Raw genomic sequence first — 19,365 nt, forward strand, 5'->3', positions numbered from 1 at the left:
GTTTAAGAAATCATTTTGAAAGTAGAACAGTTTGGGCTGGGCACAGTGGTGCACACCTGCAATCCCAGCACTTTGGGAGGTTGAGGCAGGTAGATTGCAAGGTCAAGAGATCAAGACCATCCTGGCCAACATGGTGAAAACCCATCTCTACTAAAAATATAAAAATTATCTGGGCATGTTGGCACGTGGCTGTAATCCCAGCTACTTGGAAGGCTAAGGCAGGAGAATCACTTGAACCTAGGAGGTGGAGGTTGCAGTGAGCTGAGATTGTGCCACTGCCCTCCAGCCTGGGTAACAGAGCAAGACTCCATCTCTAAAATTAAAAAAAAAAAAAAAAGTAGAACAGCTTGAACATTTAAAATTTAACTTTTATAATAAACATGTTTTTCTAAATAATCTAATGTTGTATATTTAAAATAGGAAAAACAATATAAATGCAGAAATGGATTTTATTCTGAAGTGAGTGTAAGAACACATTAATGCCAGGAAAAATAAGACAACCAACTTCCGTCCCTAAATCAGAGGACCAGAAATATCCTGGCCTTAGAAAACTATCTTCCAAATGGATTTTACATGTTTTATTTAATAAACTTTTTTAAAAATGTTATCTCAGTCTTTAAAGTGATTAACTTTTATTTTACTGAATAGCAATTAGTGTTTTGGCGGGATCACAGGTTAATAGAAAAGGGTCAGAAAGTGCTGAATACGGAAAGTGAGGGTGCCGCGTTTGTTATTTCTCTCTCAAGAGAGGTGGGGGAAGTAAAATAACAAACAGAGCAAAAAGAAACAAACAAGCCAAATGAAAATGGTCATTTATCATCCTCTTCTTACTAATGCATTTCCTTACATTTATTTTGGCACACAAATTTTTTTTTCTATTTATCTCTTTCTTACCACATGAAAAAGACCCACTATTTCAATTCTACACAAGTTCAGCTCCACGTAAAGACATGACGTTTCATTTGATCACACAAGCATGGGCTCAGGCTTTAGCTTCTGCAAAACATAATGCAGGATGCTTACTACGAACAGCTTTTACTATAGAATGGAACACAATGTACAGTCTTTAATCCTCACCCAGACACGCTTAGTTAACGGAAACATCCATAGACACTTCTATTAAAAAAACCCACAAGGCTGGGACCATGTCTGGACTTACTAAGGGGCTGTACGTCTGGTGACCCCTATTCTTTACAGGTGGGTACAGGGTTCACTCCACCCGTGAGCAGCTCTAACTTCACACTGGAAATGGCTGCATGCAGAGACCAAGCAACGAAGCACACGGAGATGGGGAAACAGACCAGACCAGCCAAAAATACACGTGGAGTCCTGGTTCCCAAGGAGGGGAAAGAACCAGCATCCAAGCCCCCTTAACTTACGTCATTTCCTTTTCTCTCTCACAATTATGTATGTTAAATGATGCTTGGGAAAGACGCAAGAGGAATAATAAGAGTGGTAAATGCTGGTAAGTGCTACTTGTGCTAAGCGGGTTTACATATATTAACCTCTTTAACCTTTACAACCACCATCCTGGTGTGGGGGTCGTTGGGGGGGGCACTAGTGTTAGTTCCATTCTACAGTTGAGGAAACTGAAGTATGGTGAAGGACTGTCATGGATTGTCCAGCTGATGGGTGAGACAGGCCTCCAGCCCTGGGATCACCTATGGGTCTGTGGTCCTGCAGCAGACAGTGAGCTCAGCTGAATGGGGCCAGTTCTTGCCGTGACCAAAAGAATGTGTGTTTCCAGAACTGGCAGAAAACAAGTGGATCAAATGAGATGTTCTTATTCTCTCCCTCCACTGCTATTTTTATACATAAGTTATTACTCTTACCCTCAGACACAGTTTACAATTACTGCAAAAGGGTATTAGGTGCCTGCCAGGCTGCGAGCACTCCCTGGCACTCAGACACCACGAACGAATGGACACGTGGAACATGACAGTGTGTCATCTGAGGACATCAAATCTGAGATTATGATCACTACACACATGGAGCCATGAACACTGATTGAATTTAAACCTCCCCAAATGAACCTCACTGAGCTGTGGACAGAAAACTAACCAGTAAATAATCAGGGAGCCTATTTCCTAGTATGACTTCTTTCCAGTCATTTCATTACCCCAGCAGGGGAGAAACAGTCATTGACTTCACTGGCTGTTAGTTCCACAGAAAAACTGAAAAACAGTGCAAAAATATGATGACTATAAAGTGGAAATTCGTAACGAAAGGAACAAGGAGATGGTGATACAATCCTTCCAGGAAGCAGAGGACAAGTGGAAGGACCTCTAAGAGCTTCTCCATACATCTCTTTTAAAGGATCTCTGTCAACAAGACAGAGACCCAGTGTCTTTTCTTTCTGGGTAGAGTATGCAAGACTTAATTATGATTTTGGTTCTAAATTTTAAACTCGATGTTCTCTCTCTCTTTTTAAAAATCAGATCCCTGAGATGTGACTTGTTGGGGCTGCAGGTGACTTCTCCATCATTAGTCACAGTGCACAAGGTGTCTGGGTCCTACAACCCTCTTAGAGTCCTGCAAAAATGTTTAAATTTCTTTCAAAATCAGAGCAGCCAAGAAAGCATAAACTTTTAGAGTCAAACATTACATACATCTTTATGACAAGGCAGTTGAAAACTATAAAGACGACTCTGACCTCTAAAGTCCTAATCTAGGTGGCGATCCTCACTGGCTGGTGGTGTGTCTGCCCTCACTAGGTGGCTGAAGTTAGCAGGTGGGTTCTGCTCACCAGAGGAGGAATGTCAGCCTCAAACCACACACCCCCACCGGGGAGGGTGAGCCAGAGGCCCAGACGGATGACATCTTGAGACAGTCAGCTGCTGCTCATGAGGCCTGTGACCCTAACCTTTGCAAAACCTGGGCCCAGTGAAAAACAACAGACTCTTCAAGGAAGAGAACAGCCACCAGTTTATTCTGTATCTGCCTTTTGAACGCTAACTCTGAAGGAGTTTTTAGAACCTTGCATGAGGGTGTCATGGGAAGAACAGAAGAGTATTTACTAGAGGATGTGTGAGCTTACAGGCCATGGTCTTCCCCGCCTTGCTACCTGCGTCATGGGTTTTTCTTTTTTTTTTTTAATGGCATTTTAGGTTTTGGGGTACATGTGAAGAACATGCAAGATTGTTGCATAGGTACACACGTGGCAGTGTGATTTGCTGCCTTCCTCCCCTTCACCTATATCTGGCATTTCTCCTCATGCTATCTCTCCCCAACTCCCCACCCCTGTCCCTCCCCTATTTCTCCCCAATAGACCCCAGTGTGTGATGCTCCACGTCCTGTGTCCATGTGTTCTCATTGTTCAACACCCACCTATGAGTGAGAACATGCAGTGTTTGATTTTCTGCTCATGTCAGTTTGCTGAGAATGATGGTTTCCAGGTTCTTCTTAAGTCAATGGAATAAAGAGACGCCCTGAAACCTAGGATGACAGCTCTTCCTCTCTCCCAAGCCGCTCCCAGCAGACAGAGAGAGGAAGGAAGCAGGAAGGTACACCCGGAGGCCATGTTCTTCTGATTGAGTTGTTTTCAAGCATTAGAATATAAAGAGACTAGTCTAAAATAAGCAAACTAAAACATTAACCCATCATCAATCTCATTAAATATTAATACTTATCCTAACCCCCCCTCCCTTTGTGGAAAAAAATATCATATAGTGCAAACTAAATAAAAATGTACTAAAATCCTTTCAATATTACTGAAAAGGTACTAAAATGCCTTTTAAAAGTGACTTTAAAAAGACAAAATAAAATTTACCATATATTGCACACTAAATGCAATGTACTAAAATGCCTTTAAAGCAAGAGATTTTTATTGTGGAATCATCCACTGTGATGATAATGGGTTCCTACCACTCTAAGCATTTTATCCCTTCCTTTTCCATGCATTTTCTGATAATTTCAGATGGATTCTAATTGCTAGGCCTATTAAATACCCATCACTTTTATTTCTTATGTGACAACTCCTTTGTTTCTTAGATGTTTTTCTAAGCAGTAACAGCTTATCTGTATTTTCTTTCTTTTCAGCATACATTTTCTTTTTCCTTTTTTTTTTTTTTTGGTTAAACAGTACTATTTTGTATGTAGGTGATAAAGGACAGTCTAATGTAAAATACTGCCTTTCTATTTAATTTTTTTAAACGACATTTTAGTGAAATGCTTTGAAGTCAGTAAGACCAAAGGCAGAAACTGATTTCCATCACCCCCACCCCCGCTTTATTTTCAGGGGGAGAAGCCGAATGTCCCTCAGCCGGCTTCTTCACACGCTGTTATCCAGACTTGGTGTGGCTTCTGGGTGTTGAGGATGTCACAGGTGTACCACAAATGACAGTAATTATTAGGAAAAATAAAATCCACCTTCAGCTCTGATAAACATTTGACTACAGATGGATGTGTAGAGATATGTCATTTTTCATGTGTATATGTATATATATATATATATATATATATGTATATATACACGCACACAGACACACACACAATTTTTATTCTTATCTACATATATAGTCATACTCCATTTTACTATGAGGTGTGAAAGGAATAAATAGGCAATTATAATTATTTTCAACATCTGTAAAACTAATAAAATACCCTTACACTGTATAAAGCAAAAATTTACAAAAGTAAGTTAATCTACTAAGAGCAGACAATTTCAATCCTCCATCTTGGCATTGATAAGCCAAGCAAATAAAAAAGCAAGGAAGAAAAGATGTAGAAGATTTGAATGTTAATAATTAGTTATCTTGGCCTAATTGAAAAATACAGAATTCCACACACAACCATTAGATGAAACAATAGTCTTCTGAAATGCATGCGGAATATTTATAAAAGTCATGTGTCAGGGAAACTGCAAAGATTTCAAAGAAGAGGTATCACACAGACTCATGTTCTTTGATTAAAGCATAATTTATCTTAAAAGTTTATAACAAAACCATCTCATGCCAGTTAGAATGGCGATCACTAAAAAATCTGGAGATAACAGATGCCGGAGAGGATGTGGAGAAATAGGAACACTTTTACACTGTTGGTGGGAGTGTACATTAGTTCAACCATTGTGGAAAACAGTGTGGCAATTCCTCAATTATCTAGAAATAGAAATTCCATTTGACCCAGCAATCCCCTTACTGGGTATATACCCAAAGGACTGTAAATCGCGTATGTGTAAATTATAAACACATACGCACATGTATGTTCGTTGTGGTGCTGTTTACAATAGCAAAGACCTGGAACCAACCCAAATGCCTATCAGTGATAGACTGGACAAAGAAAATGTGGCACATATACACCATGGAACACTATGCAGCCATAAAAAACGATGAGTCAGTGTCCTTTGTAGAGACATGGATGAATCCAGAAACCATCATTCTAAGCAAATTGACACAAGAACAGAAAACCAAACACCACACGTTTTCACTCATAGGCTGGTGATGAACAATGAGAGCACTTGGGCACAGGGAAGAGAACAACACTCTTGGGCTAGGTGGGGGTGAAGGGGGGAAGGGACAGTGGGGGTGGGGGCAGGGAGGATGGGGAGGGGTAACAGCAGGAGAAATGCCTGATGTAGGTGAGGGGGGTGGGCAGGGGGATGGAGACAGCAAACCACCATGGCATGTGTGTACCTATGCAACAATCAATCCTGCAGGATGCTGGATGTGCACATGTATGCCAGAGCCCAAATTACAATTTTTTAAAAAAAGTTATCACATATAAGATAGAAAGCATGATTCTGAATAACCTTTGAATGAAAAATAAAACATAATACGAATTTTATTTTATTTTTAACTTTTATTTTAAGTTCAGGGGTAATTGTGCAGGTTTGTTACAGAGGACACTTGTATCATGGGGGTTTGTTGAACAGATTACTTCATCACCCAGGTATTAAGCCTTGTACCCATTAGTTATTTTCCCTGATTCTCTCCCTCCTCCAACCTTCCACCCTCCTCTGATGGGCCTCAGTGTGTGTTGTTTCCCTCTATGGGTCCATGTGTTCTCGTAATTTAGTTCCCACTTACAACTGAGAACATGCAGTACTTGGTTTTCTGTTTCTGCATTAGTTTGCTAAGGATAATGGCCTCCAGGTCCATCCATGTCCCTGCAATGGACATGATCTTTTTGTTTTTATGGCTGCATAGTATTCCACGTTATTGTATATGTACCACGTTTTCTTTATCCAGTCTTTCATTGATGGGCATTTAGGTTGATTCCATGTCTCTGCTATTGTGAATGCTGCTGAAATGAATACTGACATAAATGTATCTTTGTAATAGAATGATTTATATTCCTTTGGGTATATACCCAGTAATGGGATTGCTGGATCGAATGGTATTTCTGTCTTTAGATCTTTGAGTAATCGTCATACTCTCTCCCACCATGGCAGAACTAATTTACACTCCCATCAACAGTGTAAAAGTGTTCCTTTCTCTCCACAGCCTCGCCAGCATCTGATTTTTTTTTTTTTTACTTTTTAATAATAGCCAACTATGTAAATTTTTAAAGAATAATGAAAGCAGTGCACATCGATGTTTGTGGTGTGTGGTAACAATGGTGCCTGGAGGGAAACTGACAAGTTCAAATACTGAGCTGAGTTTCCTAGGTGTAGTTTGGTTTTACTGCTACCTTTCCCAGAATACACTTCCCTCTAGGGTTCTTGGTTAGAACTATACAGAAAGGAATTTGTGTCAGAATTTTGAGGCAACAGTGAAGCAATTCCTCACAAGAAGTCTTCGTGGTCAGAAATGGTGATGGACACTCACGGGGTCCCAGGCTGGCTTCTGCACATCCTCACTCTCCCTGGCTCTATGTCCTGCTCTTCTTCCCAACTTGTGGCCACTGAAGAATGGGGGCCCAGCGGATACTGGCTGCTGAAGCACAGAAGTGGGGGCTACACAGAAGCAACAGATGACCATGGACCTTTCAACTACCTTTCTGCCATAGGTAACTAAAGAAGGCTTCTTTATAGTAAAGAAGTATAGCATAGTATAGTACCTATGGAAGAGAAGAGGTCTCCGGATCAGAGAAGCCACACCCAGGCTTGATGGAGAAAACACCATTTATTGGTCCCCTAGGACAAAAGAGTGCCCTGCCCTGAGAGATCCTAGAATCTGAGCTTATTGTCATTCACAAATAGGACTTTAGCTTAATCACTCTAGAAAACGGGGTATGTATAATTTCTTAAAAAGGGGAATAAATTGGCCCAGCACAGAGGCTCATGCCTGTAATCCCAGCACTTTGGGAGACTAAGACAGGTAGATCACTTGGACCCAGGAGTTTGAGACCAGCCTGGGCAATATGAAGAAACCCCATCTCTAGAAAAAAAATACAAAAATTAGCAGGGTATGCTGGTGCACACCTGTCGTCCCAGGAATGCAGGAGGCTGAGGTGGGAGGATAACTTGAGCCCAGGGAGGTCAAGGCTGCAGTGAACTGAGATCATGCCACTGCACTCCAGCATGGATGACAGAGTAAGACCCTGTCTCTAAATAAATACATACATACATACATACATACATACATACATACATGGGAATAAACTATATACTGGGTGAGCAGTTCGGTGGACAACTACAGTAATTAGCATTGCTCAGCATTCTAGTTATTCTTTTTTGTTATGGCTTTTTAAAAAATCCAAATTGGCTGCAATAACCCCTTTACTGTGTCTATGCTCATGTGTAATTCTCTCCTATACTGAGTCTGGCTCCAGCCATGTGACTCCATTTGGTCAATCTGATTAATCCATTTGCATGGGACAAACAAAGACTTGAACAAGGACTTGGGCAGTAGGGCTTGCCCCTTTCCTCTTGCTCTTTGGAAGCCCCTGAACTCTGTGCAAAGAACCTCAGGCTAGCCTGCTAAATCAGAGGAGACAGCCTAGTGACCTGGCACCCCACTCAACAGCCATGGTGGATAGCCTGCCAAATGGCCACACACGTAAATGTGGCTATCTTGAGTAATCCAGTGATTAACTAACCTGCCAGTAGACCACACAAACATGAGACGGACTAGTAGAGATCAACTGGGAAACCTAGGTCAGAAGACTCAAGAGCTAACCCATACTACTGTGAGCTAAAAAAAAAAAAAAAATAGTTGATCAAATCTGGTTTTGGTTTTTGGTTGTTATACAGCACAAGCTAATTGATACATCCTTCTTCTAGGCATAGGAAAGCTTGGCATAGCTGTATTGGGTACCGTAGCAGACTGCTTTTTCCACACATGGGGTCACTCCACATTTCGTCGCATGTATGCTTGACATTCCTTTCCTCAAGTTAGGTTTTATCCCCTTAGACTGACCACCCACCTGAGAGGGTCATCTTTGTAATGCCTCTATCAATAGAGCATGGCAGAATTCCTGACTTGGTCATAAAAATGCCACGCACTTCCATCTTTTTCTTTTAGGATGATCATTCTTGAAACTAGCTCCCATATCAAGAGAAAGTCAAGTAATCATGTAGAGAGGTCACATGAAGGTGTTCTGGCCAACAGTGCCAGCTGAATCTCAGTTGCAAGCCAGCATGACCACCAGACAGGGAAGTGAGCAAGCCTTCAAGGGAAGCAAGCCCCATTCTTCAAACCACCACAGCCAATGCACGGGGCAAGAAAGAGCCATCACAGGCCAACGTGCCCAAACTGTGAGTTCAGGAGGAAAATAAATGATGATGGTGTTTCCAATCACTAAGCTTTGTGGTGGTTTTTAAGGCAACCAAAGACAACTAAGAACAGTTACTCTGGCCAATGAAAAATGAATGAAAGTGATGTGTCACTTCCCTGTGGAAGGTATTCATCACCGGTAGTTAGAAACAGGAGCATGCTTTTCTTCCCTGGTACAATGATTGGAAAAGAAGTATGTTGTGGGATGGGCCCTCCTTCAGCCCTGAGTGGGAGGGCTGTCAGCAGAGTCCCTCTACTGACTCACTTTTACCGTGTATTGAGCAAAATATAAATCTTTGTTGCGTTGTGTTAATTCAGGAAGATTTTGGAGTCATTGCCATGACATAATCTAATATGTTCTGACTGATGTAAACAGGATATAATAAAGATAAAAACGCACACATAAAGTAATAGATAAGATAAACAAAGAAAGATGGTTCTTGAAAAAGCGAAAAAGAAGACATCTGGTGAGATTATACAAGAAGGCATATAAAGACAATATTATAAATAAAAATAAAAAATAAAGCCTATGTAAAACATCAAAAGGAGAACATTATTACCAAAATGAGCATGTAGTTAAATTAGAGAATTTGGATGAAATGCAAAAATTCCTAGAAAAATACCTTATTGAAACTGACCCAAGAAATAAAATTAGAAATACTAGACAGTCTTACTACTATCAAAGATACTGAAGCAGAAGTTTCAGAATCTCGCTACAAAGAAATCAACAAGCCCATGTGGTTTTCTAAGTAAATCCTATCAACTCTTTCCAACATAGTGAAAACCTTTTCAGAAAATCAGAAAAGAAGGCATACTCCCAGACTCATTTTATAAGATTAGCCAAAGTTTAATTTTTTAAAAAATAGTAGTTTGACAAATAAATATTCCAAACTTATTTCACTCAACAACATGTTTGTAAAACTTTTAAACTAAATGTCAGCACATCACATTTAGCCTTTTGTAAGGGATATCATGAAAACTGAGTTTATCTCAGGAATATGAAATTCGTTTAATATTAAAAAATCTATAATTATTATTTAGTAAATTAGCAGATTTTAAAACACCCATAAAAAGCAAACTGATGACCAAAATGACTGTCTCACATTTAAACTTTCATAAAGTAGAATAAAAAGGAATCTCAAAGTATGTCTACAAAAACATACCACCAAAGTCATCTTAAGTAAAGTATGAATTCCTTGAAAATTAGAAAAAGAGCAATGGTCCCCATAATCAACAATTCTGTCAATATCATTTTAGAGTTCCTAACCAGTGTAATAAAACAAGAAAAAAAAAACTAAAGGTCTTGGTACTGGAAAAAAGGAAATAAAACTCTCCTTATTTGCCCATAATATGATTTTCTATATGGGACACCTGAAAGTGTCTGTAGCCCAGTTACTAGGTAGTAAATAGGATACAATAGCAAGTTGCCTGGATATAAGATCAATATCCAAAATTTAATTGTATTACTTTACACTAGCAACAAAATAATAGAAATCATTATTTGAAGAATATCATTTACAGTAAGCAATAAACTGCAAAATAAAATTTTTAATTAAGGAGCAAGAACAGCATAAAGAAAATTATAAAACTGTACCGAAGCACCAAATGAATGCAGAGATGGCCTGTGATAGGGATAGATGCATTTAATATCATAAAATATCAGTTCTCAGCAATGAATGGATAGATTCAATATGCACTAAAAAAAAAAAAAAAAAAAAAAATTCCCAAAAGGGTTTTCATGTGGAAATTGGTGTTAAGTTGATTGTAAAGTTTCTATGGTGAAACAAAATGTCAAGATTAACCAAGGTATTTTTAAAGGAGTTGAATAATATATTACTTACCCTGCCCAATATAAATACTTATTATGGAGCTTTAGTAATTGTGTGTGTGCATGTGGTATTGAAAGAATAAAAACAACACAAAACAAAAACTTAGTCAAGGGGGCAGAAGAGCACATAACCAACCAGCTGTATACAGAATTTTGATATATGACAGATGTGAAGGAAGTAACTGAAATGGATCAATGGTAATTGATTCTCCTCAAGGGAAAAAATAGGCAAATGGATCTCAATTTCTACAACATACCACATGTATCTATCATTTATGTGTATGTGTCTATATATAGTAAAATGAACAAAAAGACAAGAGAATGATAAAACCCAATTTCAATATGAACTTTACATTTGAGGATAGAGAGTAGAATGGAATGAGTTGAGCATACAGAAAGAAATATGCTTTTAGAGATATTCTAGTTTAGAAGGGATTCATGAATATTTACTTTACTATAAATGAGCCACATAGAGATCAATGAGGATTATGACTGAGAATCAAATATTAATCAAATTAATGAAATGAGTAGTTCTATTTTATGCACCTAAAATTCAATTGCAAAAAGCATGGAGGTTATGCAAGTCACTGGAAGTCAGTGATGGGAAAGAGTTAGACATTAGGTTGGCCACATGTTTGAACTATGCTAACATTTCTTCATTATCTGTTCTATTCACATTAACCTGACCTCCTGATTTAATTTTTAGCATTAATAACTTTAATTCATTCTAGTAATGGACTAGTCTAAAATTTTATTTCTTTTATAATATCCATGTAATATTAGTAACTTGATATCTTAATTATTTGCTCTTTTTTTCTCTGTATAGCTAAAAAAGTAATACAGGACACTAAACACACACACACATATACACACAGATAAAATAATTCAGTGTTGGGAGTAAGCACACAGGAATAAAAACCAGTCCCTTTGAGCTCTGGACTGTCCTAGCTGCAATACCCCAGCATCATTATGTCTGACAGATAGCAAAGAACATTGAAATAAATGGGTAGAATTCATAATTCCAAAATCTTGCAGTCAGGGCTCCTGTTAACAATAGTGCTGACTTGCCATCTTTTCTACCAGGAACTTTCTAGGGGCTGACGATCTTAGAGACCTGATTTATTCACAGGACTCTCACAGTAAATAATGACCATCTTGAGAAATCTCCAGAATTTCAATCTTTTAAAAGGTAACTATTGTATTATACTTTCTGTCTGTATGTTTCAAATGCAATAAATTATTTACTCCACATATTTTAATTGCCCTATAATTGAACTTTCCCATTTCAAGCACCAAGCTTTTCAGAAGTGACTTGGTTCAACTCTGAGATACAATCTGCCTTACACATCTTTATGAGCCACAGTTAGGTCTGTGTTTTCAATATCTTTGCCTTGGCACAGTCATTCTAGAACTCTGGGCAGAGTCAGAAAACTGGTTGGTAAAGCTGCCCACAATAGTTGTTTGGGTTGAGGTTTTACTTACTGTGTCTAACCCACTCTCACCTGCATCTGGCTCCTGGAGATGGAAGTACAAGCAGAAGCAAAAAGAGGGAACCAAAAGAATTATTTCTAACATTGCCAAAAACTGTTGGACAAATGCAGTCTTCTCCTAACCTTCTTTTCATCCTCTTCCTTGTGATTTTTTAAATCTCATTCTTATACCAAAAAAAGACTGAAGAATTAGCACAGGCTTAATTTTGTCAAATGGACCAAACCCATGAGCTAACTTAATAATCCTTTTCTGCCCTCCTAAAGGTTTGGAAATAAGGCATGGAGATGTGGAAGAGATTTTCAGATGACGGGAGTCACTCAGGAAGACCCAGAAAGTGGAGAGGGTCAGAGGTGAATGCCCTCAGCTCTTGTGGCCCTTAGATATGATCATGAAAATGATAATAGCTTGTCCTAGAGCAGTAAGGAATCATGTCAACATGCGAGGGGTGAGCCAGTTCAGGGTGGAATGCTATCCAGGGTGATGTCAATCACAGTGCTTGCCCGACAACCCAGGTGCTCTAAATACTCAATGAAAGAAGAAATAAATTGGGTTCAATGAATTGTCTGAATGTCAATATCAAGTGGCAGGAAGAACCCATATATGAATGGAGTATATATAACATTCATCTCGGACTCTCCTGTCACTAACAATTTCTAATGAAATATATCACACACAAAACACCTTCAACCCAGGAATATAGCAGCTGTAACAGTGTTGTTCCATTTTTAGCAGAATATGTGGTTTTAACTTATCAGTAAGAATCATGGCTTAACAGGAATGACTCTTACACCAATGGTGCATATGCCAGGACTTCTCACATAACAAAACAGAGCCACAGGAGAGGCTCTACTTGATGGAGAAGATGCTGGGGACATTAGGCATAATGAAAATAAATAATGCCAGCAAGTCAGTGAATTAATTGTGAGGAAGCATCTTTACTGAATTCTTATAACTCCAAAAGAGAAAAACATTGAAAAGTAACCCCATTACACAGAATGAAGATTGAGTCTGTTCATATCAGTAAGAATTTTCAATAAGTTGCTATTTTGCTAAGACCAGAGCTGGGAATTCTAGACCTGCAATGTTCACTAGCAAAATCACCCAGGGAAAGTCAAATGCCCTGTGACCCTGTGATGGTGTTGCAATGCAGTTGCATGACCCTGAAGAGATGAGTTCACCTCTCTGGGTCTCAGTTTCCTCGTCTGTAGAATGGGCACCTTTCTGGCTTAATGCAATGTGACTACAGTATTCTTTCACAGTAACAGTGAAAATGCTGCTACAAAGACCTTGGAACAGCTAACAGTTCCTGAAGGCTTACTTCATGCCAGGAATTGGTTTAAGGGTTTTACATGTACTAATTGAGACCATCAGCTTACAAGGCAGGTATCATGCCATTTTATAAATGAATTAGGTTAAACAGTTTTCCCAAGGTCACAGAAGTGGAAAAGGACAAAGCCACAATTCCCACACAGACAGATGCTCTCAACCACTTCACTCAGCTGTCCTTTTAAAATGGGAAAGCAAGGTGCCATGTATATATTTAATCATACATTTCAATATCCAAAGGATGCTTCCAAATCCTTTCTTGCTAGGCCTCTAAATTGCAACCATCTTTCCTGCAGAAAATTACAGTTTTTCCTTGGCTTTTGTTATACCACTAGTAAATTATGACTAAAATGACTTAGTGAATTACTGGTTGCAAATTATAAGCACCTGCAGAGTAACGTTTCCTGCATGTATAGAAATGCGTAAACAGATGTATCTTTAGCTACATTTACTCTAGTACCTAAGAACATGCTCTATTCCCTTCAACCCTCAGAATGATGAAACTAGAGAAAGCACTCACAGAATTTCCTGCTCCTTAGTGGGGATGTTGGGCACATTTGTCTGCCCTCCCAGCCTTCCACTCTCAAGGAAGGAAGTGATTCTTCCACCTATTGGGGGTACTGAAAGATTGTCTAGAATGATAAAGTTTGTTGCCCTCAACAAATGATCGGGTCTGTTAATTTGTTTTAGAAGAATAAGATTCTTTCTTGATGCACAGATAAAAGAAACTCTCTGATATATTTGCCCTTTGAAAAAATATCTGATGCTGGAAAATTAATTTATACTAACAAATACTTCTTTTTTAAATATCCAGCTCATTATATCACGGTAAAAGAAAAAAGATGGGTTGTATTTTCAGTCACACATATTACCTATTTGTAGCTAATAATAGTGGATACTCTAATTTCAGTATCATATTTTTAAAAATCTACTTTATTTCTGTATCTGACTACTTAAAATTATAGAATACAATTTTTCCATTTATATTGAAATATTGACTATTCCTAATCATAAATTTTAGCCAAAACAAAACTGGCTAGAGCCAGCTGGTATTCTGACAAGTAAATATATATATCAACCTTTCCTAACACTGACAGGCAAATTTTGGAAACAGTTGGCTGATTTTGGATATAATAAATGAGATTATTAAATTCTGAAAAAGGGTTTTCATGCATTCAGTAATAAAAACGAGTTCCAGAAAACAAAGTAGAAAGAGAGAGAAAAAAAAAGAAAAAGAAATAAACAAGTGACACAATAAGACTTATGACTGAAAATTTCATTTCACTAGTTCTAAGTTTTCTGATGCTCAGGGTCTTTATTTTGTTCACCATGCCCAGCACTATTGCCATTCCTGGCACTTGGTAGGCACTCAACAAACTGACGATGAAAAAATTATAAATCAGATTTTTCATTAATACTCTCCATGATAAACAGCAGAACTTATTACTCATATTATTAAGCAGAACATTTAAATTCAAGATTGCCATCAAAAGTTCCATTTACTGAATTTCATGTCTTCAAATAATTCTTCCTAAATATGGGATTAAATGTATTTAACAGTTTAAGCAAGACTGAAGTTTCAATTCAGAATTTATTTTTACAATATATAAAACTTTGAGGATTACTTTAATTTTAGGACCAATAATGTGAAATTATGGATTGACCAAAGGTTGAAAGTAAGTGAAATCACTTTGTGAACAATGTCAATTAGAGAAATGCTAAATCAAAACGAAGAAGCTTGCTTTTTTCTTTTTAGTATGTATTCCAAATCATCTTTACAAAGGCAATTACATACAGCAAAAAATCCCTCTGTACTTGCATTATGCTAAGATCATTTTGTAATCCAACTGTTCTAGGAGGCCAGGGATGTGCTTTAAGAAAATGGCCAAACTTCCATCAGAACTGATGAAAGTCTAATGGAAATCAAAATCAGGCAGATTCAGGGGAAAAAAAGGAATCTGTCCAAGAATTTAGGCAGCAAAAAATAGATCTGCTTAGCTCCTGAATTGCATGACAGCCCAGCTATTCAACTAAAGTGCTCCAGCTTGGAAACCTTAGCAGGGCCCCAGGGCAGCCATTTCTACCTCCCGAGGTCAACCTCTCTGAAGCCAAGCTCTGCCAGCCGGAGAAATGAACTCATTTCTAATCACATGAACACGGCTCTACCTTAGCACTATGCTATCTTCAAACGTCCCTACCCCAGCCATCCTTGACTATCTGGATGGAGAACATTTTTTGGAAAGCAGAGATGTTGGTTATGGTGCTACCAAAATCAAAATAGAAACAGGCTGGTAGGTGCCCAGAATCATCCATCCCAACTCGTGTCTAGTTTCAGATCACAGGGCACATTTCTCCTAGGCATAGATAGCTCCTTCTGACTTGGTCCTGCAGCTGGTCTCTGCCTGAAGGTGGCTTTTCTACCAGACTGGGTTACCCTCCCTGATTCTGGGACATTTCTGAACAGCTTGTCTCTTTGAAGGGTTCACATAGCAGACATGAGACCATGAATTAGGTACGGCCAAGAACAGGATTCATTTCACTCTCATGCTGTGAGAAATGCCTACTTTGAACTTAAAATGATTTAGCTGAAGGAAGAGGAGCATGCAAATGACTGATTTATCAAGGAAGAGTAAAGATGCTTGGATAACATTTTTAAAAGGCTACCACTTCCACGGATGCACCAAGCAAAATGGGACATAAAGGAATTGAATATAGAAACACAAATATAAAGAACAGAGACAATTCAAAGAAGGGTGCTTTAAGTGCAATGATGCTAAATCTGAGTGACCATTCAAGAATCTCTATCAATGAAGTTTAAGAAATTAGAATTCTCTATCACAGAAAACACAGTGGTGTGTGCAGGGGAAGCATGAACTTCACACTTGTCTTTAAATATATTAATGCTGCTATAAATAGGTCATCACCTGCTCCTTTCCATTTAGAAGAGAACAAGCCAGAGAAGGTTTGAATTACAGATTCAAGAGAATCACAAGCAGAAATGCCCCAACAGAGCAGATTTCCAAAGGAAAACTCTGATGTTTCTGTTTTTTTCTTGGCAAGTAAAAAACAGTAAGCAGATGTCTTTGGAGCTCCTGCTTGCCCATGAAACTGAGCAGAAGTCTCTCCCCAAGGCAGTTTTATTCCTAAAAGTAGTAAAGAAAGATGAAAAATGCCATTCCAGAGAGCATAGAACGCTGGTTACACGTGGAGAGAGTCAGGGCTGCTCTGGACGTGTATCTAGACTACAGGGATCAAAAGGTACTCTCTGCTCTAGGTTTGATAGTATAAGAGCCAGTGTGTGATCTGTGACTTCATAGCCTCCTACAATCTATTTTCTATTCTTACCTCATTGAACTCAATCAGTAGACAGCTACCACTGAGTAGTATGGGGAATTTTTTTTATTTTTAAAAACCATGATGGTAACAATTCTTCCCATGCATAACATCTGAACACCATCTGGCTCCGGATATCCGAAACAAATTGCCAAATACCAAGGACAGCTATTTTATGCGGTGAAATATAAGCAAAATCCACTTCTTTGGTGGTGGACACATATAAATATAGGCACATATTTATATTCTAAGCTCGAAAAATATCACCCAGTGGAGACATTCCCAGAACAACTACTGACTAAAAAAGAATCTCACTGGATAATCGATGCCTCGCACCAAATCTGCACATGCATATCACAGGCAGAGCAAAAGTTTGAACCACACACTCAGAGATCAGTAACAGGAAGTTACCGCCATCTACAGATTTCCCCTCACTGTTCAAGGGAGTGAGCCAAGGATTTCTGCTTGAAAAACATAAACTGGCAACACTGACATCAGCTGTTGAGCTGCATTATACTCCTAGAGATGAAATCCACTTTAATAGCCTGTGCAAAACCCTAAACGCGTTATTTATCTAGGAACAGGAAAGCAACTGTCCATCCCAAATGCTTAACTGTAGACCCTGAGATGAAACATTCACAAGTCAACACCCCATCACTTTCTATCGGGCTAAAGGGCTAAATGTACACAGATTCAAAGGCAAGATGTATACTTAATTTTTCTTCTTCATTTTCCTTGTCATTAATTACTTTTCCAAGGCTGGATTTTTGCAGAGTTGAATAATGCCCGATCCAAACTAAAACGCCAGCTCCGGGGCCGTGCCAGTGGAACCGGGCAGGAGACAGTGACTCGCCCAGGAAGCCCGGGGCTGATTCCCGGAGACCCATTCGAGCGCTGTGGGCAGCGGCGCCCGGCGGAAAGCGCAGAGTTTGCCAGCCGGTGCGCAAAGATGCACAAAGCACACGCCCTGCCCATCCACCTGGTGAACACCTAGACAACTTTATTTTGGTAAGAGCCTTCCAAGGAAACTTTTACCTCACCCGCAGCCCTTGCCAGAGCCCACCCGGCCGCGAGCCGGCAGGAGGCGCGGGGAGCCCCAGGCCGAGGGGGAGCCGGGGGCCAGGGGGCAGCCCCTAGCTGGACGCGGCTCGGCGGGCCGAGGTCCTCTCCGGTCCGGGGAAGGCGCGGCGTTGGACCCGCGGGGAGGTCACTCACCAGCCCGAGCGCGAAGAAGACGGCGAGCAGGGCGAGGCAGGCGCCCATGACGATGAGCAGCAGGAAGACGATGAGCGGGTGCTGCTGGCTCATGCAGTAGTAGGACTCGTAGAGCCAGTCCCGGGACCGCGGCAGCCCGTCTCCGCCGCCCGCCGCCTCCTCGGCGCGGTCCCGCAGGTAGCGGCGGCGCCGCATCGCCTCCTGCCACATCTGGGCGGCTCGCAGGGCGCCCGCCGTGCGCGCCCGGCCGGGGCAGCGCCGCTCGCCGCGGCCGCCCGCGTCCCACCGGCGCGCCGCCTCGGCTGGCCCGGCTGCCGGCTCTGGAGCTGCGCGCTGGGGCCTCCGGCGCAGGCGGAGCTCGGCGCCCCGGGCTGGGCGCGCTGACGCGCGGGCGGGGGGCCGGGCGGCGGCCTCGGGGGCAGCTCCCGGCGCCGCCGCCGCCGCCACAGCCACCGCGCGGGAGGGGGCGGGTTCCACGGGGCCCTCCGCCCGCCGCTCCCCGCCCCGCGCGCTGCCGGCCTGCGCGCAGGGGCGGTGTTGGCCCCCACCCGACGGCCGGGGGCGGGACGGTGGGGGGAGTGGCGGGCTGCGGAGCTCGCTCTGTGCCCCGGCCCGGCGTCGTCCTTGCCTTCCTCCCTCCCACACTCAGCCGCCGGGTCGTCCCCCTCCTCGGCCCTATCCCGAGTTCGGCGTGGGTGGGGTAGGAGAGACAGCCCTCCCCTCTGCGGCGTGAGAACGCAGCCCTGGAGTGGAGGGAGGGAGTCCCCCCTACCCCCGCCCCCGCCCCCGCCCCACCTGCCTGGGAGCATTGCGGGGCTCTGGAGCTCCTCTCTGCCACCTCAAGGGCAGCAGGCCGCGGGCAGGCAGGGACGCTGCCACCCTCCCGTTCCCTCAACCTCTTCGTGGGCTGCGGGGGCTGCTCCCACCCTCCTCCACAGTCACGGAGCGCAGCCGGGGTCAGAGGACCCCGGGGTCCCTCCTAGAGTGCGCGGGTCAGAGGACCCAGGAGACACCCCCATTTTCACTCTTTTGGGGCCCTGGAGGGGACCTCCCACCCTTCCCGCCTCCCCACGCTGGGCAGGGGTTTGTCGTCCAGCCCGGCCTCCCCGCCGCGCAGCAGGGTTGGAGACTCCCCCATCCTCTCCACTTTTGGAGAGGCCGGGGCTCCCTGTGAGGGCGGACGGGCGCGGAAACGCAGGGGATCCAGGACTGGAGACCCGCGCGCTGTGGAAGGAAGCGCAGCTGCTGCAAGAGGAGCCCCTTCGCGGCTTGAGGGGCAGCCTCCCTCGCGCCCCGCGCGCTCAGCCTCAGGCATGCTTCGGAGGCGCCGGACGGGCCTATCATATTACCACAGGCTCACAGAGGTGCCCCGTGGCTGGTCGTGGTCCCCCCCGGACCCCTCTTCGGAGCAGGGATGTCGGAAAGGGGCGCTCAGGGAGAGCGGCTGGGCCCGGGGGCGGGCGGGTCAGTTCTGGTAGCAGCTCCCTCCCTGTCACCTCGGGGGGCTGCACGCAGGAG

General features: G+C 42.1%; 1 protein-coding gene across 1 annotated transcript in view; it reads right to left on the bottom strand.

Moving 5' to 3' along the window:
- Positions 1 to 18,273, bottom strand: part of ADCY2 (adenylate cyclase 2) — a 445,240-nt gene extending 426,967 nt beyond the window's left edge. Inside the window, exon 1 of the mRNA XM_003932504.4 lies at positions 17,848 to 18,273. Within this exon, the coding sequence (XP_003932553.2) occupies positions 17,848 to 18,057 (210 nt within the window). The 5' untranslated portion in view covers positions 18,058 to 18,273. The remainder of the gene's footprint in view (positions 1 to 17,847) is intronic.
- Positions 18,274 to 19,365: the final 1,092 nt, after the last annotated feature.

Source organism: Saimiri boliviensis, chromosome 1, assembly GCF_048565385.1.
Source record: "Saimiri boliviensis isolate mSaiBol1 chromosome 1, mSaiBol1.pri, whole genome shotgun sequence".
Classification (NCBI taxonomy): domain Eukaryota; kingdom Metazoa; phylum Chordata; class Mammalia; order Primates; family Cebidae; genus Saimiri; species Saimiri boliviensis.